The sequence below is a fragment of the Alligator mississippiensis genome, chromosome 16 (genome assembly GCF_030867095.1).
Source record: "Alligator mississippiensis isolate rAllMis1 chromosome 16, rAllMis1, whole genome shotgun sequence".
NCBI classification, from domain to species: domain Eukaryota; kingdom Metazoa; phylum Chordata; order Crocodylia; family Alligatoridae; genus Alligator; species Alligator mississippiensis.
The window spans coordinates 12,437,533-12,458,327 of record NC_081839.1 but is presented as its reverse complement, the minus strand read 5'-3'; the positions used below and the strand labels follow the sequence as shown (position 1 = coordinate 12,458,327).

Below are 20,795 nucleotides of genomic sequence, written 5' to 3'. Positions count from 1 at the left end.
GAGAGAAATGCCAGTAGCACATGTGTAGGATGTATTGCCCTTGGTGGGAGTTTGTGTGCTGACATTTACCCCGCCTCATCCCCCTCAGGCTCACAAGGAGGGAAGGGCAGCAAGGTCCAAATGGAGGCCTTTAATGCTCAGCTCCTTCCGAGGACTGGGAAATCCAAAGGGCAGATCAGATGATGTGGGAGCTGGTTAACTGCATGCACAGTCTTTCATCTTCCCATATCAGTATAGCTCATGCCTTTTATGACTAGAGACAGCAACAGCAAGGCTCTGATTGAGATTGGCACTCCAGAGTATTGTTTTACACCAGCCCCAAGGCAGGACTGACACTTTTCCCCAGAGGTCTGTGTGAAGTGAGCCAAGAATCTTGCTCCAGGTCCTGTAGAGGGGAATCCTAGCCCCAGACACCAACCCAAACTTCCTTCCTTCTTTAAATCTGAAAAGAGGGCACGAGCTAAGAGGAAACTGCACATGGAAGGCTTCCCATTTCCCATTTATAGAGGGAGTTAAGATGATGGCCTAGTTTAGAGAGCGGGTGAGCACCTGCAGCAGGAGTGAAAGGGCGATGTCCATTCCTGAAGTTCAAGCCAGAAGCATGCAATAATCAAGGGAAACTGCTGCACATGCTGCATGCCTGACCTGCCACTAGCAGGCACTATTTTAGAAGACCTCTGTTTGCGCTCAGCACCCTGTAAGATGCCACACAGCCAGCCTTAATAGCATGGCAAACTTTGGCATAACTTCCCTGATATGGAACTGAGACATAGCACACCTAAGATCACAGGCCTTGCTGTTGCTAAGTCAGAGAAAAGTGCTCCTGCAGGTAGCCCTGTGCAGAGGGGGTGTCAGCCTCTCACTGTGTTTTGAAGGAAGAAAAGGACTTGATTAAGCCAGATGCTGTATTCACAGAAAAAAAATATAACAGCTCCACCATCTTGTACAGTTCCTTCAATCACTCTTTTATTTTACTTATCCTGCACGTCCTCGAGTGTATGCAGTCACACGCTGCACTTAATCACATCTATTCATTTAGCAGTACATGCAACCGTTCTAGTATCATTGGGAAAAGTCTCCTCCCCCTCGAAGAATTACAGGCATCTTGGGAAAAGCAAGAGCGAACCCCCTGCAGTGAGAGTTTAACACATCAGAGGTCTCTGAAAAGGGACTCAAGAGGTCTCGGTTCAATTCCCTGCACCAGCACACGTCTTGTGGACCCGCCACTTACTCTCTCTTTGCCTCCCTACTCTCATCTGCTAATTGAGAGTAGTGATCATTGGCAATCTGACAGGGGTTGTGTATGAGTTAAACATGGCAGCAACGTGGGAGGGAAGCAAGAGCACTTTTATATACAGATTTCCTACCTCTTGAGACAGTTGTGTGAGATTCCTACTGGGCCAAGTTTTAAAGTCCTGAATCAGCGACTTCTCGAGTAGAGTTCATGGCAGCGTCCACCCCGCACCCACCCCTGGGGGCACTGGATGGAGGGGGCGGGTGGGGCCTCCATGTAGACAGACCCAGGACCCACGTGGGCAGGGTGCATTTGGCAGGCTGGATGGACAAGATGGTTGCAACCCAGTCCTGTAACATCTGAGGGCTACAACAAGCCATTTTGGACGACAAGATGCAAAAACAAAGGAGGCCAAGAACTAGCAAGTGAGAGGAAGCTTTTCCTGGTTCCAACCTAGTTTTATTTCTTACAAATTCAAGCATAGGCAGATTTAATTACTCGATCAGTGCTGGAAGGTACAGCGCACCTGGAGAAGACAGGAAACTCCAAGGTGATCTGGGGGACTAAGATAGTCTACATCAAATCAAATTGACCCTCCTCTGGGGATACTTGTATCTGGAGCCTTATGCAGCCCTGTGAAAGCTTCCATGATACGCAGCCCCTCATCGGTCAGCAGCCACCTGTGAGGTAGGACATGGTCACCTAGTTGTCATAGTGGTGCTTACATCACAAAGGCTGTTGGCTCACCTCTTTCCTGGGTCCTGGACCTGGAGCCTTGAGTGCCTCCGGATGCCTTCGCGATAGGAGCTGCTCAGCGCATTAGAGAAGGAAAGCTTGTTTAAGCCGACTTTGAACAATGGAAGTCATCGATCTGAAACTACCCAGCAGAGGTAAGATCCCCACGATGTTCTCCATGCCTAATCTCTAGTCCCACAGCCCTTCTTGGAAGCACAAGGAATAGCTGGATTAGCTCAAATCAGTTTTGCTAGAGCTAGATTTTAAGTTGTGCAAACCACTGTTACTTGGTGGCCTGGACCGCAGCTTGGGTGATCGAGACCAGGTCAGGATCAAGCCTTCAGCCTCTGGACACTGGCATGCCTCCAGTCATTGGAGACTGTGTTAGATGTTCTGGGAAAGGCCTCCTTCCATCCCCGGGGTATTTCTGACCCTGTCCCCCTTGCAGCCAGGTGGGTGGTGTGAGGTGTCTCTGCATACATTAGCTAAGCTGAAGCATGACGGCAGCCTATAGACGTGCTGGTTCGCGTTCTAATTAGAACCGGTTGGAGCAGGCTCAGTTAATCGAGTCTGCTCCACTTCCTAATTAAAACGCTCCAGCCTTGCCTCACTGTCATGTGGTTTAAGTGCCCTGCCCCCCACCGCCACATTTTAAAATGGCTGTGGGGGTGCTTTAACTAAAGCTCATTGAATAAGCTTTAGTTAAAGTGCTCCAATGGCAATGTTCAAATATGGGGTGCTTAATAGATGTGACGGTGAGCCGTTTTAATTAGAATGGCTGTTGGGGAACCTCTCTAATTTAAACAGCCCCTCCCTATCCCAGGTATGCTTATAGGCAACCTTGCTTTCAAAAACGTCCCTAAACCATCATTTTGGGTATGTGATCCCAATTCTCCAACTAATTGCCAAGGAGAAAAGAGTTGTTATTGTCTGCATGACTTCCCTTATTTTCCAGAAAACAAATATCACAGTAATCTCCCCTTCCCACTGGCTGGGCCATTTTGCAAGCAAATCTCCTAGCATAACAGAGCGGGAGAAAGGGGAAGGTGCATCTTCTCCCTGACCAGGTCCACTCTTGCCTCTTTGGCTGGTACAGCTGTGGCCATTGCGCACAGGACTAATGATTATAGGTTTTTAGCTTCTGATGCTGGCTAACACCAGAGCATCATCTCCACCCTATTGGCAAAGACGGGATTTTTGGCAGAACTAAATTGCACTAAGAAAAGTGCCTCTTTAGCAGTACCAGCTGCCTCAGCCCAGAAGGGTGGCCTGGAGAGCTCTCCCCTTGTTGCTGTGCTAGGAAACCTTTCCTTTGTAGCCAGGCTACAGGGTTTGGCTCCAGCAGAGCTGCTAGTGGGTGGTGATGAACGAGAACAACGGAAATCAACAGAATCCTTTTCCTCCATTTCAGGTTTTTCCATCAGTGATCCCTCTGCAGCGAGATGCCTGGTGGATCAAGCTCAGGGCAATCTTGGCCCAGAGTTTGGCCAGGCAGACGTGGACCTTGACATTACTGTGAGCCTTCTGCTGGAGAGACTCCAACAGGAGGAGGTAAGGAGATGGCTTTGTGTCACATGGCTGCTCTAAGCATTTCCTTCCAGGCTGTGCAGGGTGGGACCCCAACTAAAACTGGTCCTTGTCCATCTGCTGGGTCTTTTCCTTTCCTGCTCTCCTTTTAAAGCTCACAATACAACATGCCCCCTGTTGTTATATTGTGATGTCACGATGATATCAGGGCACGCTCACATGGGCATCATCTCCCCCTCCCCAGTGGATGATAGATATGGTATAAGCCACATTCAAACAAGCCCTCACCCTACAGATAATGCTGTGAGCCTCCTTAGTGTCTTCCTCCAAGTATCTCACAGCATTGAGATATGAAATGTAGTTTCCCAGCAGCCTTGTGAGACTGGAAAGCCTCAGCCCAGGAAGTGAAGTGACTTGCCCATTGTCCCCCAGCGAGTCAGGAAAAGAACTGGGAATACAGCCAAGGGTGCTGAGCCTCTGCCTAGAGATCCTGGGCAACACACTTTCCCTGCCTGATTTGTTGTCATCCAAGTATGGCTTGGCTGGCTTAGCGCAACCTGGTTCACAAATATTTCAACTCCCTTCTTCACTCAGTAACAGAACTAATCGCACAATGGTTTTTGGCAGCATCTTGCCTGGCAAACTCCTGCTACATTTGCTGCTCAGGATCACCCGACAGCTCCTTGTCACTCCCCTGGTGTCCCCATCTCTGAAAGAAATGCAAGTCACTCCCACCTCCCCAGTGCACTGGGGTGACAGTGCCTGTGATGCATCTGACTGCTTTTCTGATCACTTTTCTGTGTCTCCCGCCAGTCTGTTACCTTGTGCCCTCACAGTGCCTGACACTCCCCACTTATTAGTGCCAGCTGTAAACATCTGCATGAGAGGACAAACACAAGACACCCTGGGTTGTGTTCCTGTCCAGGAGCAAGGTCCCCCTTAGCGTGGCTGTAGAAGAATCCCTGGGTAACTGATGTCCAACATCACAGTCCTGGATGATCTGGCACTGGTCCCAAAGGAAACCCATTGTTCTCTTTCTCGGTGTGTTCCCAGGAGACAAGAGTCACCATTTACTCCAGCCTGCAGGAAGTCTTGCAGGGGGACATAAAGAGCCTAGACAGGGACCTTGTCAGGAGGATCATCCACTTGGCCTCCAAAGACATGAGGGAGACCCAGGTGAGTGAGCTCTGCCCAGTTTCTCCTCACAAGACTTGACTCTATGCATAGTTTGTTTGGTCCAATGTAGCTTGGGCCTATGGTGTATCTCCTGCATGGACCCTGCTTAGAGGCTGCAGGCTTGCTCAAGACAGAGCTTCTCCAGATGGTTCTGGAGAGCAGGAACACGATCCAGCCCGGTGTTGAGCTCCTCTGAAACATGGGGCAGCTTGTCTGCTGAGAAAGACCAGAGTGCATAGGTGCTTTGCTGGGGACAGCATTGTCCAAGAAGCTTCCTGGTCCATGCTGAAGCTGTGTCCTACAGCCCAGGTGAATTCTGCGGTTGGCCAGCCAACCAGAGCCGAAACATTGTTCAGCCAAGTGTTTCAGCGGGCATTTAGGAGTGAGGGATCTCATGCAAGGAATTATTAGGGGCATGTAGTGAATTCAGGAGCAGCTAGTACAGTGTGTGGCTGGTAGGTGGTGGGGAAGAGAGTTTGCTTGGAACCAAGGATGAAATGGCACTGGGCCACTGGAGGAGCTGAGGCTAATGCATCCTTCTCCCTCCCTTTCAGAGTTATCCCCAGCCTGACTTACCACTGTCTAAACTGTGCATCGGGCATGTGCTCCAGTTTTCTTTTCTTATTCTAGCAAGAAAAGGATGAAGTGCAGTTGGCTGCAGGAAAAACCCTCGTGGCACTTGCCGGCACCTTTTACAATTGGGTGATGTATGAGCTGCAGTGTCACGTGGGCATCATGGAGCTCCCTCCAATTTACTTCTTGATTACGCTGGGCGACGTGGCCTCAGCCTATGGTACAGCATTGCCTCCCTTGCTTCCGGGCTCTCATCAGGGATTGTGGAGGGAGGGGATAAATACCACTCTGTCCAATGGGGCCATCACAACTGAGCTGGATTTGGGGCCCAAAGAATCTGGCTCCTGGATCTAAGGCGCCAGCACTAACTTCTGTAACAGCTGAAAGGGCCTTCAGGACAGGAAGGAGTGGAGGTCAGGTGGGCAGGACCCTCCACTCCCTCCTCCTGCCCTGCATCTGGGCATGGGAGGGCAGCAGACGAAGATTGCCCTACGTAGGGGCAGTCACTGTGGGGTTCCTCTGACATCTTCAAAGCCCCTTTGTGCTGCTCACCCTGAGAGTGAGGGATGCAGGTGGACAGGAATGTCTCTAACTGCATAATGTATCCTTATCCTGCAGCACTGAGGTCTGAGCCCTTCCTTGTGCTGACGCTCAGCAAATTGCGTTTTGTGCTGAGGCTGGTGGAGACCGACCAGATGAAGCGGGCGCTGTGTGGAGGTGTGTGCCAGCCCCTCCTGCAAGTGCCCCCACTGGGCACCCAGGGCCTAACACAGAGCTTGGGCCCTACTGGAGTGTCCCGCACTAGCAAGCGGGGCCTCCACTGCACTTCCTCGGCCTGATCCAACCACGAGTGGAGAACCGTCCCTCCCTGGGCTGGCTGGAGGCTCTGAGCAGTGAGCAGGATTGGGCCCTTCATGACCCTTGCAGAGTAGTTCCCAGGAGCCATCACCGAGGCTGGAGCTGCCTCTAGGCCCTGGGGCAGATGGTGCAGATTGAATCCTAGTTGTAGCCCCTGGTCCGTGCTCCACCTGTCCCAAATTCTCCATCTGCCCTGAGCAGCACAGAGGCTGCCGGGACACTGTCATGACCACCAGGCATGCATGTCCTGCAGCACCTCACTCCAATGTTCCTGTGCAAACGTCTTGTCTTTTCTCCCCCTCTGCAGTTGTGGAAGGCTTTGCCCAGGCTGCCAACCTGAAATTCCACGTCGGAGACGAGAGCCCGTTCCCTAGCTGCCGGGCAGCCGACTATGGTTTTCATGTGCTCCCTTTCTTTAATCTCATGAGCAGCAGCTGGCTGACAAGCGAGGACCTGGAGGTGAGGGCTGCTGTCTTTCTAGCTCCATAGCACAGCTGTCACGTTTCACTATTTCTGCCTATGTGTACAGTGCTGGCAGGGAAGACCCAGTCTCCGGGGCTCATATCACGTGTCTGAGAATCTGCTCTGCCCACAGGCAGTGTGCAGTTGCGTGCACTAATGGGTGCCAGTGGGCACTGGGAGCTCCTTCTGGGCATGACTCCTTCGGGGCCCAGGGGGATGGCAACAAGGAGTTTGCTCTCTTTGCACATGAATCTGGGCACATCAGCACAGCGGGGAGCCAGCCTCGGGGCCATATCCCACGGCCGTAGCTGGGAACCATGCAGACGGGGCTGGTCCAATGATGGACCAAGGACACTGCTGATATGAGAAGGAGAAAAGCTGTGCCTCTTCCTGACCCAGAGCAACCTCCTGGAAAGTCTGCCGGAGGGACTCAGTCCTGCCTTTCTTCTCTGCAGCTGCAGCAGGCTGCGGTCAAGGCGCTGGGACCCGCAATGGGCCTCCTTCTCCACCATGAGAGGCATCGCAATACTGTTTTTGAGAGGCTCCCCTGTCTCCTGCAGCAATACGAGGGAGGGGTCGACAATCTTCATGTCACCATGGTGAGATGCCACCTGGGAAACCAGCATTGGCACTTGTCTGTATGCGTGGGTGTGCGCACTGGCACACGTGCGTGCATGTACGACTTGGCCTAGGAACTCCGTAGCTCTTGGGGCTTTCCTGGTGCAATTCAAGACCCCTTAACGGATCGGCCTTGCCTACACTTGGAGGCTAAACTCACAGCAGCCGGGTCTGTAGATCATGGCTATGATGGGAATGCCGCTTCCATTTTCTAGGAAGTCTGATAAGGGGAGACAAAAGAAATGAACTACCAGACCACTCCTTCCAGCTGAGTTTCGCTCTGCTCCCTCTGGGCTTGGCAGGGATTATGGTCAGGGCCTGGCAGTTTAAAGCATGGAGATTTCGGGCTCCCTGCTATGGTTTACAGAAGTGGAGCATGTTATACAGTGGTTCTGCCTGTGGAGCGTGTCTCCTGCGCTCTGTCTTTGTTTGCACCTGGGCAGCCCCCCGAGGCAGCACAGGTTTACCCCAGGGGAGAATCCCACTTCAGCTCTGTGCTCCCTTGTCCTGTGTCCCTGGGGCTGTGTGGGCAGATGCTGGCTGGGCCTGACTCTGCGGTCAGTTTTGGGGCCTACGACACCTGTGGGCTGTGGGACCCACTCTCCTCCTGGCATCCTTTGGAAGGAATCTGAATCTCCGGAGAGTGGTAATCCAGGTGGGGTGTATTCAGGGGACTGGGCAGGGGCTCAAACAGCACAGTGTGGTGTGGCCAGACTTGCAGATGTCGAAACTTCCAGCCCCAAAGCAATAAGCACTAAGCATGGGGCAGTGAGGTATCTTTTCTCACTCACTAATTTTCTGCTCTTGCTCACTCCACGGTTCTCCTCTCTAACCCTCCCTTTGACTTTCACCGTCTGTTGCAGAGTCTGAGCCAGCTCTTGGAGGTAGCCTATGATTTTGAGGTCCCTCTCCCCGATGGGAAACTCAAGAGCATCTGCTTTGCCCTGCACACCCAGGTAAGGGGAGGTTGATTCTGTACCGCTCATCCCAAGGCCCAGCAGGTCCAAGTCCCATTACCCAGACAGACCCAGCTGATGGAGGTGCCAAGCCCCACTCTGCTGGCAACGTCTCTGCTTGCCCAAGAAGAAGAAAACAGGTGGTGGCCTCCTTGTCTCCCTCAGTCCAGTTCAACTGATAGGAGGCTCCATGCAAATCCCTCTGTCCTACCAAGTCAGGACCCGAACAATCAACCCTGTGGTGCGAGTCCAGCCAAAAGCAGCCATGTTGCTAAAGGGACTTGGAAATCAGGGTCCCCTCTTGCTTATGGTCTGGACCTTTGAGTTCTTGGCTCTTGCTGTGTGTGATAGCAGTGATGTCTCCTGGGACTCAAAAGGACTCTGGACAGTGGGAGTACAGGATCCATTCCACACTTTCACCTGCACCCAGCTGGGACTATGGAGAATCCCTTGCCTTCTTCCCACAGGTGTGTGATATCGCACAGCTGCCGGGCTCAGAGAACCAGGTCAAGGTGTTCTACTGTCTCCGCCTGCTGGGTAAGCAGAGGGGGCTCCAAGTGACATAGGGGTTTCCTTCAAACCTCCCTGCTCTGTGCCAAACCCTGGACAGGGGAATGAGAACGAGGAGTGCTGAGGCCACTGAGGTTTGCTCTTCTCCCCTGCAACCTGTCTCTCCCCAGACCAATTTATTTCCTTTGTGGGCTCCCGCCTCAAGACTGACAAAGAGGGAAGCTGCATGGCATCCCTCTCCATCTTTAGCGGCATCATTGCTGCTGACTGTAAGTATGACCAGAGCAAATGTGCTGACTGCTGTCTTGGCTGACCCTTCAGGAACTGAGTTAGGACTGTCCAGGCCGAATGACCTGTCCTGCTCTAGCTGCGCTCAAGAGCCCTGGCTGTAGAGCTAGAGTCAGACCTCCGTCCTCTGCTGCTCGGTCCCAGAGGGCCAGTAGCACCCTGCATCCTGCTGGATGACACAGGAATGCTGGGACCAAATCCTGCTCGGACACCTCTCCTGGCAGCACTCTCAAGTCGAGAGGTTTAACGAGCCCTTTTATGGCCCAAGAGACTTTCCCAGGTTGCAAAGTAGAGACAGGAGGTTGTGCAGGTCGCCACAAGCAGGTCTTTTGCAAGCCGGGTGCCTCTTGCTGTGGATTGCTCCCAGAACACAGCAATATTGTGCCCTCCTTTTCCTTCCAGTGCCCGAGATGAGCCAGAAAAAATGTGCTGTAGTCAAGGCCATGAGGTGCATGCTTGGTGATCAGAGCACTGAGGTGAGGTGCTTTGTGAGCAGTGGCTGTGCTGGGGATGGCACATGGACCTGACACAAAATTCCCACCCCAGATTCTTGGTTCTCTTGTAGAGAAAACCTTTCTTCCCTATCCGCGTCTTCAGGGAAGGCAGTGCAGAGAGCCTGGCCCTCTGCTTCCAGAGGTGGGGAGAGTCAGGATCTGGGGAAGTGACATCAGTTTGCCAGTGGGCAGGGGATCTGCTTTCCCTCCGATGCCAATATGGGACTACTGAGTAGGAAAGACACGCAGTTCTCTTGCCTCTTTATAAACCCTAGAAATAAAATTGGAGGCCTGGGGACCCTTCTCCTTCCCTGTCATCCTTTCCAAGGTTTGAGGGAGGGTTTGTGCCATGGCCGGTCCCTGCCCCCATTAGGGCATAAGGGCCGTCCTGACTCCAATCTGTCCTCTCCTCCCCTCCAGGTGAAGAAGGCCGTCCTTCATTTCGTCAGGACACTGCTCAGTGTGCAGGGCCTGGATGACTGGGCCTGGGACTTAGTGGCCTATAATTTCAAGCAGTCCAGCTTGTCTAGGAGCCAAATGGTAAGAGGAATGGATGCTGGGGACTTGGGGCTTCTGTTGTAGCAGGCTGAAGCCTGCCATTGTCTTGAGCAGGAGTGTGGTGTGCCTCAGAAGTGCCAGGCTGAGTCATTAGAACCAGGGTCAAGGCGGGAGGGCCAGTTGGGTCATTCCAAGCTGGGAGGGAGAGCCAGGCAATGTGGGCTCCTCCAAGCCAGAGCTGCCCCAGATTTATGCTGTGCCACAGGGGAATCCCAGGGCCTTTTTGCCTCAGCTTCCCCACTCATCCAATGATGACTGAGCAGTGCCTGCCTCACAGAGGGGCTGGGAGTGAAGGCTGCTTGGTAAAGCTCCTTGAGATCCAGGCACGGAAGGTGCCATGAAAGTGCCAGTTGTGCCCAGCTCCCCGAGCAGCCACGGGCGGGTGCATTGGGAATGGACAGGCTTGTAGCAGCATCACCCCCCCAGTTCCAAAGTAGTCCCACATGGCCATGCTCTCTTTCTCTTTCCAGCCACATTTCCTAAGGCTCAGGGGCTGCTGGCGCGACTCCTGGTGAGTAGCCCTGGAGAGGTACTTGCCAGAGGTGTGGGGAGGGTCAGTGGTGTGGGGACACGTGCCTGTAGCCTTAGCTGGAGGAGCACGCTCTGTCTCTTCCCACACTCGGCGCTGCCCTGTGCTGGCACAGTTCCCTTCCCTTTGCAGAGCAGAGCCAGGCTCTGCCCCTGCCTCGCAGCCTGCGGAGGGGCATGCAGGATCAGCCTAGCACAGCACTTCAGCCTCTGTCTGATTGCTGAATGCTCTGGCCATGTATGGTGGAGGCCAGTTTCCCTCCTAAAGAAAGCCATGGAGTCCCACTCCAGAGCTGAGCCCCTGTTTCTCTCGTGCTGTCAGGTGGTTGCCTCGGCCCTGGGTGACAGCAGCCGCGCACATTCTGCCCTGCGGGCACTGTGGGCTCTGCACCGCATGATCCACCCTGCTGTTGGAGAGCAGTGGAGGGTCAAGATTCCCATCCTGCTCTCGACTATTGAAGGTAACAAGCAAGGAAGGAGCACAGTATCTCTGCAGAATGGAAAGGGAGAGGGGAGGGGAGGTTGCAGCCTCCTGGAGCCCCCCGTGGCACCGGTCCCCCTCTGCAGCATCACATGCTTGAGAGCTTCTACTCTTTGCCAGGGGGCGCGAATCCAGGGGCTTGACAACATGGAGGTTGATGGGACCCAGGGTAGGGTTTGCCCATGAAGGGCTCCACCAGATTAACCACTCTCCTGCAGTTCTCTGAACTCTTGGGAGGTTTCTGTTGCCAGACGAAACCTCTGTTCATGTTGCCTTTCTACGAAGCCCAGTCCTGTACTGTGCTGTGCCGAGCACATCCGTGAGGTGCTGAGCACCCTCCAGGCCCCTTATGGCCATTTCTGCAGGGACTGGTCATGCACAACGTTCAGACATGCCAGCAGGGTATATACTAGAGCGCAGGGCCTGTGACCTTGGGATCCCAGGAGGTGACTGGGTGCGGATGCAGGAGTTGCTAAAGACTTGATGCCCAGGGAGGCAACTAAGACTCTTCTTCAGTGCCTATGGCAGTGACACCCTTCTTGTTTGCCTCCCAGCTTCAGGAAATCCTGAGACCTCCCAGGACAATGTGTGGTGGGAGCACCTGCTGCTGAAGGTACAGGGTGGCTCTCAGAGCTGCTGTTGCAGCCAGCCAGGGCTGTCTGAGAAGGGAGGGTTCCCTCATGCCTCAGGGAAATGAGGTGATGAAAGTCAATAACCCAGCAAGAGTCCAACTTGGAAGGTTTGCCAGTGGCCTTGAGTTTGGATTGGCATCTAGAGTTGTCCATTTGGGATCCTCCAGCCTTTCCGTACAGTCTTTGAGCTCAAGAAATGGAAGGAGATGAGGCCTTGGTTGGGGGCTTCTGCAATTCCCAGGTCCTATCACAATGCAAGTTCAACACAACAAAGCACTCAAGTCCCTGGCAGTTGGAGGTGCCCGTTGTAGAGCCCATGGCGCCTTTTTGACTTGATCCAGCCTCCCCCCTCTACACAATCTCTCCCCAGTGGACAGGTTTCTTGGCACAATCTCTTCCACATTTCTGTCCACTGGTGTCCAGGTTGTGAAGGATCCTTGGGCAGAGATGAGGAGGGGAGAGCAAGAAGCAGGAAGATCCTAGGGTGTCCACCTGGAGCGTTCTCCAAAGGCTGCCAAGTCTCCCTGTGAGACTCGGGTGCTAGAAAGGGCAAAGAAGAGGAGGACGACAGAGACTCAGCCCATGCACCCAACCCTTTCTTTCCCTTCACTTGTGCCCTCAGTTCCTGAACATGACACTGAAGAGCATTGATGACGATGCCTGGAGCAGTCAGCTGAGCCTGGAGCTGCAGCACCAGACAGCCAGTTATGCCTGCTCCTCCCCGGAGAAGGTGCGTGCTCTTGGCAACGGCTGGGTTTCTGCAGCTGTTTGGTGGTGCTGTGGCAGGAGGCTGCAGAGAGTTTCTCTCCACAGTTTGCGCTTTTCCGTTCTATTTTCTTGATCACAGGGAGCACAGAGCTGAAGTGGGATTCTCCCCTGGGGCTCTTTCTCTGCCTTTAGCTGCCATTTTCCTGCAGAGTGGGGCCAGTTATTCGGTGTGTGGGTGCTGGGGCTGGACTCTCTTGGTCCTTCCTAGGGATGGGTGTGTTTCTGGGCAGTTCTTGTCCTGACCAGCAGGCTGCTGTGTTCCCAGCTCTTTGGTGGGTGGTCTCCTTCTTTCAGAGTTTCCTATATAAGGCACTTGGTACCACTTTGGCCTCTTGCCAGGATGTTGCCCATGTGAAATCCCAGCTCCAGAAATCTCTGAAGGGCACAGATTACATGAACGCTTCTGAGAGAGAGGTGAGGACCCTGTTCTCTCCAGACATATCAGGTCCTCCCGTGTCCTCACTTCTCTGTTGCTTTGTGTCTCGGGTTTGTTTGCTTCCTGGCCTTCCCTTGTCCTTTCCCTCAGACAGCCCCCTGACTTGTTGCGGGTCGGACGGGCAGTTCTAGTATCAGGGAGATGGGGAGGACTCTGGGGTCTGTCAGCCAGACAGCCCTGCTCACTCCCCAGTGCGTTTCTTGGCTTCCAGCACGTTGTGACCATCCTGGCATTCTCAGCCGAGGGCCACCTGGACCTCACCCTGGGCACAATGGAGGACTTTGGTGCGGCTCTGAGTAAAGTGCAGGTGTCTGGGATAGTCGGCCGCCTGCAGGTAATGGAGCTGGGGGGTTTCTCACACTTCCTTCCCCTAGAAACCCTTGAGAAGAGCAGCTTGGCGGTGGCTCCTCTCCCTGGTAATGCCCTCTCCCAGGGAACATGCTCCACATCAGGTCTCCAGTGATACAGAGGGGAACACAGTTTCTACTACTCAGGTTTTTCATGTCCCAGGTTAATGAGTCAACAATTAACCAGCCCCTTTCAGGCACTGAGGCAACTACATCTGATGTTCACCCAGAGAAAGAGATTGTGTCTTTCTCACATCTTTCAGTTAGCCATGGGAGAGGAGACATGAGCCCTGTTGCCCAGCCTCAAAGTACCAGCTCCGAGTGCATAATCCACATGCCCCAAATGCTGTAAAATGGGCCCTAAGGTTCTCCTCTAGGGCTCACCCAGCCCAGCGGAGCCGCCACCATGGCTGAGCTGAGCACCTCAGCGCTGACAGGTGTTTGGGTCCAGGCCGCATCCAGCAGGGCGTTCACGGTGCCCCAAACACCTGCCGAGAGCTTCAGCTTCAGCTTCTGCGCAAAGCACAACAGGCAGAGCCACCTCCTTCACACGGACAGACCTGCCGCAGCCTTCCTGATGCATTGTGCCCAGGGACTCCTTACTGCCAAATACATGAGGCGGCCCTGGGCACAATGCATCTGCTGCCCCAGTTCCTGTGGGTCACAAACTCTCCCCCGCCCCTGCCCCGACTTCCACGGCTCAGAGTGGCACTGCAGCTCTCTCTGCCCGAGTCACCCAGGCTGCAGGACAGAGAAGATGAGGCATCTGAAACAAAGCACTGATGATGGTGCTGTCAGAGCTGTGGGTCTCCTGTGAGTGGCAGGGAGAGCCGGTATTGCTGCTGGGCAACTCCTTGGTCAGCAGTGACTCCTACTTGGGGGGCAGAAGGCATGGGAAGCCCTGGTGTGAGTGTCATGTCACCCTGTGCAGGACTATCACCAAGGGAAAAGAGCCAGGACCCACAGGGCCTTGATACTGGCCTACAGCCGAATTGCTGTCCATGCCCCCCGAACACAGCTGCTCCCCTGCGTGGAGCATGATCTCACCAGGAAGGTCCTGCAGTATTACATGACCAGCTGCCAGGTAAGAGCCTGGGACTGCACCATGTCGGGAAGAGGCCTGCCATGGGACTGATGTTTCCTTTGCACTTGGGTGCCTAGAGAGGCTCTGACTGTCTGATCCTCCCCCTGAACACACGCCTGTGATGAGCATCCATGTTAATCCTTCTGGGATGATGTGCAGTGGGAGGGACCCATGCATGGAGAGTGCTGGGATAGACGCTCCTGACATCCTGTCCTGCGCTGGAGGGGGGCACGCATTCATGCCCTTGCACTGCTCAACACTCCCCAGCCCAGCCCTTTTTTGGACCTGGCAGGGAGCTGTAGTCTGGAGCCGTCCAGGCATTGACGATTGTTTTGCATTTCACTTCCCAGGTGCTTGGCATCAACTTTGTCAATAAGGTAAATGTTCAATGACCCCACCTCTGCCTGTGCTCTTCCCAGACCCCACCTGCAGGAGGCACAACGACCTTCCCCAGGCGGGAGTCCCTGCTGCTGGACCTGAGCAGGATCCTGGGGCAGTAGCCAGCACAGCCCTGGCTCTGTTTATGGCTCACCTGGGAGGGCAGCCTGGTGGGTTTGTGGGGGGAAGCTCTCTGCTTCCCACATCCATTTCCCCTGTGTCATGTCTCCGTTTCTGCCTTTTAGGACTTCATGAAAGAGGAACCAATGGATTCCTTGGCCTCTCCTGTTCGCCTCAGGGCCATGCTTGCCATTAAGCACCTGAGGTAGGTGATTCCTGCCCTGGCCCTTGGCACTGGGATGCCCTGGTCAGAGATGAGCTCCTTCCTTAATCCTCCGTTGTTCTTCCCATCAGATCTGGAGCTGAGACACCTGCAGGGCTCAGGTCACAGGCTGCTCTCACTGCAGCTGGGGTCAGAGGGTTTGAATGTGTTTGGTCCACTTGGAGATTTGGACTTGAAAGACTTGGTGGTGGTGGTGGTTGTGGGACAGCTAGCAGTGGTTGGGGGGAGTGCCAGGAGCTTGTCAGCTGCCAGGTCCAGCGGGGTTTGGATTTCGGGTTCTAGGTTCAGATCATATCTTAGCACCCACTTTCCCTTGGGGCTGGCAGTCAGTGTGACAGGGCTTTTCGTCCTCTCTTTCTTCTGCCAGCAAGGTGAAACCCTCACTAAATCGGGATGAGAACAGAAACATCCTGGATGACTGCTTAAAATGCCTGCTGCCTCTTCCAGCTGTTCAGCAGCTGAGGGAAGAGGGTGAGACCTCTCAGGACGCTGTCCAAGTACAGGTACACCTAGACAGCATCACCTGCTGGGACCTGCTCCCCAGCCTGCTCTGGGTCCTGGCAGTCACCCCTGGCCTCCCTAGAATGGTTCTGGGTTTTGTGACGCATGCTCCCGCTGGCCCTGAGCTTCCCTCTTCTATCTCCTGCTTGCAGGCACTGCACGAGTTGTCCATGCAGGCCTTGGGCGAGCTCATGAGGGGCCTCCTTGAAGAAGACCCCGCTGAGAATTGGTTCATGGAAATGGTCCATGTGAGTAGCCAGCAGGAGCAGGCAGAGCTGTTTTCCTGGGGAAGGGGAAGCGGGGCAAAAAACAGGGAGGAAGGTTTCCCTCAGCAGGGCAAATGAGAGGGGAGTCTCCCAAGGTGTCCTTGAGGCAATGCATAGTAATTCCCTTGCATCCCGTTGACATCCCTAGTAGCTGCATCTTCTTGTGCCATGGTCACTCAACAGCTGCTCTGGCTTCAGGGGAATTCAAGTCTGCCTGGGGTGTATCCAGCTGATAAAAGAAGCAGATTGCTTGGAGGGATTTCAGTGGTGATGGTGATGTGTGCTGTTGAAATGGGTCCTCTGAGCTGTTGTAAAAGTTCCTCTGACAGTAGTTTGCTCTCCCAACAGCTGCTTGAGCCGTGGATCTTCTCTGACAAGGAGTGGGAGAGAGAGAGGGCCTTGCAGGCCAGCTCCCAGCTCCTTGTTGCCTATCAGGAGACGGTCTATTGCAGAGTAAGTATGGTCTAACTCTTGCCTTGATGTCCTCCTGGCAGCCTCACCCTGAGATGTAGAAAGCTCCCCTAGCAGACAGGGCCCCACAGGGATGCATTCCTGTTTTCACCTTCCGAGGATCATACATCTGAATATCACTCTAGCCAGACACAGGCACACGTCATTCATTTCTTGTTCCTTTTTTCTCAGCTACAAGAGCCTTTGGAGCAGTTTGGGTCCCTGCTGGGGCTGCTGACACCATACACTTGCAGCTGTCTTGCTGCATCCCGCCTGTGGGCCGCCGACTGCATTTTCTGCCTTCTGCAGCTACAAGGTAAGGGCACTCTGAGTAGGTGCAAGTGACTCTGCCCCTCTTCTCCCTCTGGTAATGCCTACTCGTCTGCTCTGTCCATTCACTGCTAGTCTAATGACACCTGAAAAGCACCTCAAAAGGGCCATGACTGGCCCTTGGAAGATTTCCTCTTAGGAGAGAAGAAGTGCGTGGTGTGAAGGGCCTGACCCTCTTTTGGGAAGTGTGAAAAGAAGCCTGCCTAGCAGAAATGGGGAGAGGATTGTAGCAGCTCTGATCCCGCTGCACCTCTGACCCCACTGAAGTCACTCAGACCTCAAACATCATCCTTGGACCACACTGCCCATGACACCGCACATGGTTCCTCCATGGAGCCACGGTTCTGTTTCAGACATCATTACAGCACTTTTTCCTCCTTATTTTCATTCCAGGCCAGTCCAGGACAATGGATGCAGCAGAGGGGGAGCTGAGAGGTCTCCGGGAGGAGCTCAAAGCTGCCAGCCCTGAGGCTGTGTTGACATCATCCTGCCAAATGGCGAAGGTCAGTGGCTCAAGAAGCTGGTGTGGAGACTCTGGGAGCTGGGTGTCCTTCATTGTCCGTTCTTTTGCTCACACGTGGTTTATCTCTTTCTTTGGCATGCATGGGGGAGGCATTTGGGACACATATGGTTCACCCACTGTTTGCCCATGTCCATGTAGAAAGAATAAGTCAGAGCAAGATTAGAAAGTCTGGCAGATAGTTCTGTCCTTGCACAGAAGAACAAACCTTTGTCAGTACAGCATCCAAGTGAGAGCCTCAGCCAGGACTTGGTCTCCTCATGTGCCCATTTTAACTTATCCTGAGGTGCAGCTTGGCTGTGTTTGTGTTGTGTTGTCAATTGATGCTCTCTCCGTTGAAGAACGGTGGAACGTTCAAACCCAGGATTCACCTCTTGCACATGCACCATGTTGCCGTAAGGCCCAAGCTTATACACGGCACCACTCTTTAATATCTGTCTTGAATTCTGGGGTTCAGTGCAATTTCCCTTCTTTCTATTTGTCTCCAGGTCACTGGCAAATTCTTGCCCTCCACCCAGGCCCTTGATTTGGTGGGGACAATAATGGATGGCATGCTTTCTGCCAGCCCCACGTGTGCCACAGCAGCAGGCCACTGGTTCTGTGCAGTCCTGAGGGAGAATGGAGATGCCCTTCTGAATGAGGTAAAATTGAAGCTGAGGAGGCTTTCTGCATTTGCCTTGTGCTTTTCAAACACTGCTTTCATGTGGAGCGGACAGCAATCTTAGTGTTGATCCCTGGACATGAAGCAAGTTCCATTTCCCTTGCTAGCCAGAGATGGGGGGGGGGGGGGGGAAGAGCAGATCAGCTTTATCCAAGAGAGAGAACACAGTGACCTAGATTACTTAGAAGAGCTTTCAGCCCCAGCAGGTTTGGAAACATAGACTGTGGGGCAAATACAGCAGGAGAGGGCAACAAGGAGCCTGAGGCACCCGGCTGTGGCTGGGCTGGAACACCATGCTTAGGCATGAGGAACAGATGCACACTTCCCTCAGTGCCACACCATGCAAAGGGTCCACAGCAAGGCAGGACCTAGAGATGGTTGTGTATCCTCAGGCATTTCCCAGCCTTGGTAGAGGCTATGTGAAATGCTCTTTCCATCCTGCTCCTCTCTGCAGGGTTGGGAACAGGGCGCAGGAAAGACTGTATGCTAGAGATACTGCAGCCTCCACCCTCTCCCTGTTCTGGATGGGACTGGCTATGGGCAGCTGGACCTACTGTCCCGCAGGCCCGGCCATGTGCAGAATAGGGAGGTGCAGTTAGAACTGAGAAGTGTGAACTCCAGTGTGCAGTTCCAGCAAAGCTGGTCTCACCTGGAAAAATTACACTTACAATCATCTTGCTCGCGGTCCCAGGGATTCTCACAGGGGTTCTGACGTTGGCGGTGCTTGTTGGTCCTGAGCTGAGCATCCACACAGCAGGTCAAAATTAGCTTCTTCAAACTACCCCCAGGTGTTGATATTTGTTGGGGTGTTTGTGTGAGCAGGTCAGGCAGAAATGGGTCCCAGGCAGACATGCAATTAGATTGTAGGTGTGTGCACATGGGTGAGGGAAAGGCTGAGGGGGTGCAGGCTGGTTGGTGTCTGCCCACATGTCATGGTGTCCATTTTCACCCCAACTAGGGGCATAGGGACGTGCTCACTTCTTAGGATCAGCCGGAGGCAGCAGTGTCTGGACACTGGTCCCTCAAAGCAAGGAATTTCTAAGATGGCAGCAAATTGCCAAACTGAGGGAGGGCTTGATTTGGAGTGTGCTGGCTGAATGAGAAAGGGACCCTTGTTCTTGCTATTTTCTCTCCAGGTGCCGGACATCCTGTCCACTATCTTTATACGGATGCCAACAATGCAGGAGAGGTCCATGCGAGGCTTCCTGTTAGAAGGCGTTGGCATTCTTGCCATGTTTCACCTAGAGGCAGTGATCACCAGCCTCCTTGCCAAGCCTCTGCCAATGGACAGGTACTTGCCACTCCCTACCTCTTGTGCCTGGTGGCACACACACATCCCATAGCCTGGCAAAGCCCATAGAGTTTCAAATCAGCTGCAGATCCTTTGGGTGACTTGGTAAGAGTTAACGTCCAACTGTGTTTGGGTAGGAAATACCAGGCTCGTGCCTAACGGCATTGGCAGATGACATGACTGTGCCCCAACCCCGTCCTAGGCCAGGAGAGCCCTTGGCCTTTGCTTCAGTGTCCTATTGCTTCATGACATCACAGGAGCATCTGCAGCTCATATGTAATTTGTGTTCAATTGCAGTGACACCTCTGAGCTCTGGAGGCCTTGGGGAGGGATGACGTCTCCACCCTCCATATACTCCGTTTGCTTCTGGAGAAGATCCACTATCCAGCTGGCACAGAGGGTAGCCCATCTGAGGGCACTGCAGCCCTGGGACCTCTCGCAGTAAGTGACAGCCCAAGCCCAGCTCTGTCCATTCCCCCTTGAGGGCTAGAGTCCTGGTTCTCAAGAGCTTGAGGTAGGATGCCAGGTCGTGGGGCAAGCTTTTCTCCCTTGCTGTCCTGTCCCCTGGGTCGCCCCCGCTCTTCCATCAGCAGCAGAAACACAGCAGCTTCATGCTGCGTGGCTGACTGACTCCATGAGACTTTGGAACTGGGAACTTGTGTAACCGAGAGGCTCCTTCTGCTTTGCAGCTCTGCGTTCAGGCTGCTGGTGCCTCTGCACTTCCCAGGCAGAAGTGCAGGGATGTGACTGGGAAGGGAGTGACTGGGAAGGGATGTGACTGGGAGCGTGGGGATGTGACTGGGAAGGGAGCTGCTGCCAGAGCTGTTCTGAGCTCTCCTGGATGTGGGGAAGAGACCTTTAGTCTTGGAGTTATGGATTTCCAGGTGTCTTCCCCAGGCTGACTCTGGTCTTCTCTATCCCTTCAGGCAACATGTGCATCTCTGGAGATGCTGACTACCATGCACTCCAGCTCAGTCCTGAGGGAGCTACTCCCCGAGCTCCTGTGTGCTCTTCTAGAGCAAGTTGGCCGCACCGTGGGGCAGGACATGCCGATGCCCACAGCAAGCATCCGGCGGAGGCAGCTGCAAAAGGGGCAGGTGTGCACAGTGGGCAACCCTTGCAGGTAAGGAGTAGGCTGCACCTGGTTTCACAGGTTTGGCCTCACTTCAGTCTAGCTGCCTGCAAGGTGTTCTTGTCCTTGCCAAGGGCTGTGCTGAGCTGCCTTGGTCCTGGCAGCTGAAAGTATCTGGGGTTGTCTGAGAAGCACAGAGTGTGAAATGTTAAGGCTGGGAGGGCCTATTTGTTCCTCCAGTCTGAGCCCTCTGTGACAGGACTGGCAGTTTTAGCCCAGGGACTTCACAACCTCCATTAGTGACCAGCACACGCTGGGCTCCCGGTGCTTGGGACCTGGGCATGTGACTTCTGCATGCTCCCATGCTTTACATGTGGCCTTTGTCCTTGTAGGGAGAGAAAAATGGCTGCCCAGTTCTTTCCGCAGTGCATTTGGCTTGGGAGAGCCTCCACGCGTCCCGTCTGGCTTCCAGCACTGATTAGTGCAAGGCCCTGCCCTCCCTGTCCCTGTCGGGATTGCAAGGCGTGAGAAAAAATGGCAGCATCAGTCTGATCTGAGCTGCCTGCCTTGCGCAGCAAATATCTAAGTAACGGGCCCCCGAGTGACAGGGCGTTTTGGTTCTGCTCTGGACGCAGCATCTCGTTAGGGTCTGTAAATCTGTAAATCTTCTCTCTCCCCAGGCTTTCTATGGAGACCCTGGCCTGCACTATATCAAAGG

The 20,795-nt window shown here is 53.9% G+C and overlaps 2 protein-coding genes across 4 annotated transcripts; both read left to right on the top strand.

The window, feature by feature from the left end:
- Positions 1-6,418: 6,418 nt before the first annotated feature.
- LOC132246513 (maestro heat-like repeat-containing protein family member 2A) lies at positions 6,419-9,966 on the top strand. The gene is made up of 5 exons (XM_059719652.1): positions 6,419-6,562; positions 7,021-7,164; positions 8,047-8,139; positions 8,607-9,413; positions 9,852-9,966. Exons 1-4 carry the CDS (start codon positions 6,527-6,529, stop codon positions 8,703-8,705), a joined length of 372 nt encoding a protein of 123 aa, XP_059575635.1. The 5' UTR covers positions 6,419-6,526; the 3' UTR covers positions 8,706-9,413; positions 9,852-9,966.
- An 808-nt stretch (positions 9,967-10,774) lies between these two features.
- On the top strand, positions 10,775-20,029 carry LOC132246480 (maestro heat-like repeat-containing protein family member 2B). 3 transcript variants are annotated; one of them, XM_059719614.1, is made up of 16 exons: positions 10,775-10,978; positions 11,553-11,611; positions 12,253-12,360; positions 13,046-13,168; positions 14,113-14,265; positions 14,616-14,642; positions 14,889-14,968; positions 15,354-15,489; positions 15,640-15,735; positions 16,102-16,206; positions 16,396-16,519; positions 16,927-17,036; positions 17,542-17,694; positions 18,851-19,005; positions 19,303-19,446; positions 19,932-20,029. In XM_059719614.1, the coding sequence occupies exons 1-16, from the start codon at positions 10,792-10,794 to the stop codon at positions 19,957-19,959; spliced, it is 1,788 nt and encodes a 595-aa protein (XP_059575597.1). In that variant the 5' UTR covers positions 10,775-10,791; the 3' UTR covers positions 19,960-20,029. The 3 variants fall into 3 exon arrangements, with proteins under 3 accessions (XP_059575597.1, XP_059575596.1, XP_059575595.1); XM_059719613.1 differs by lacking the exon at positions 11,553-11,611 and having other exon boundaries at positions 10,898-10,978; XM_059719612.1 differs by lacking the exons at positions 10,775-10,978; positions 11,553-11,611; positions 12,253-12,360 and adding an exon at positions 12,367-12,812.
- Positions 20,030-20,795: the final 766 nt, after the last annotated feature.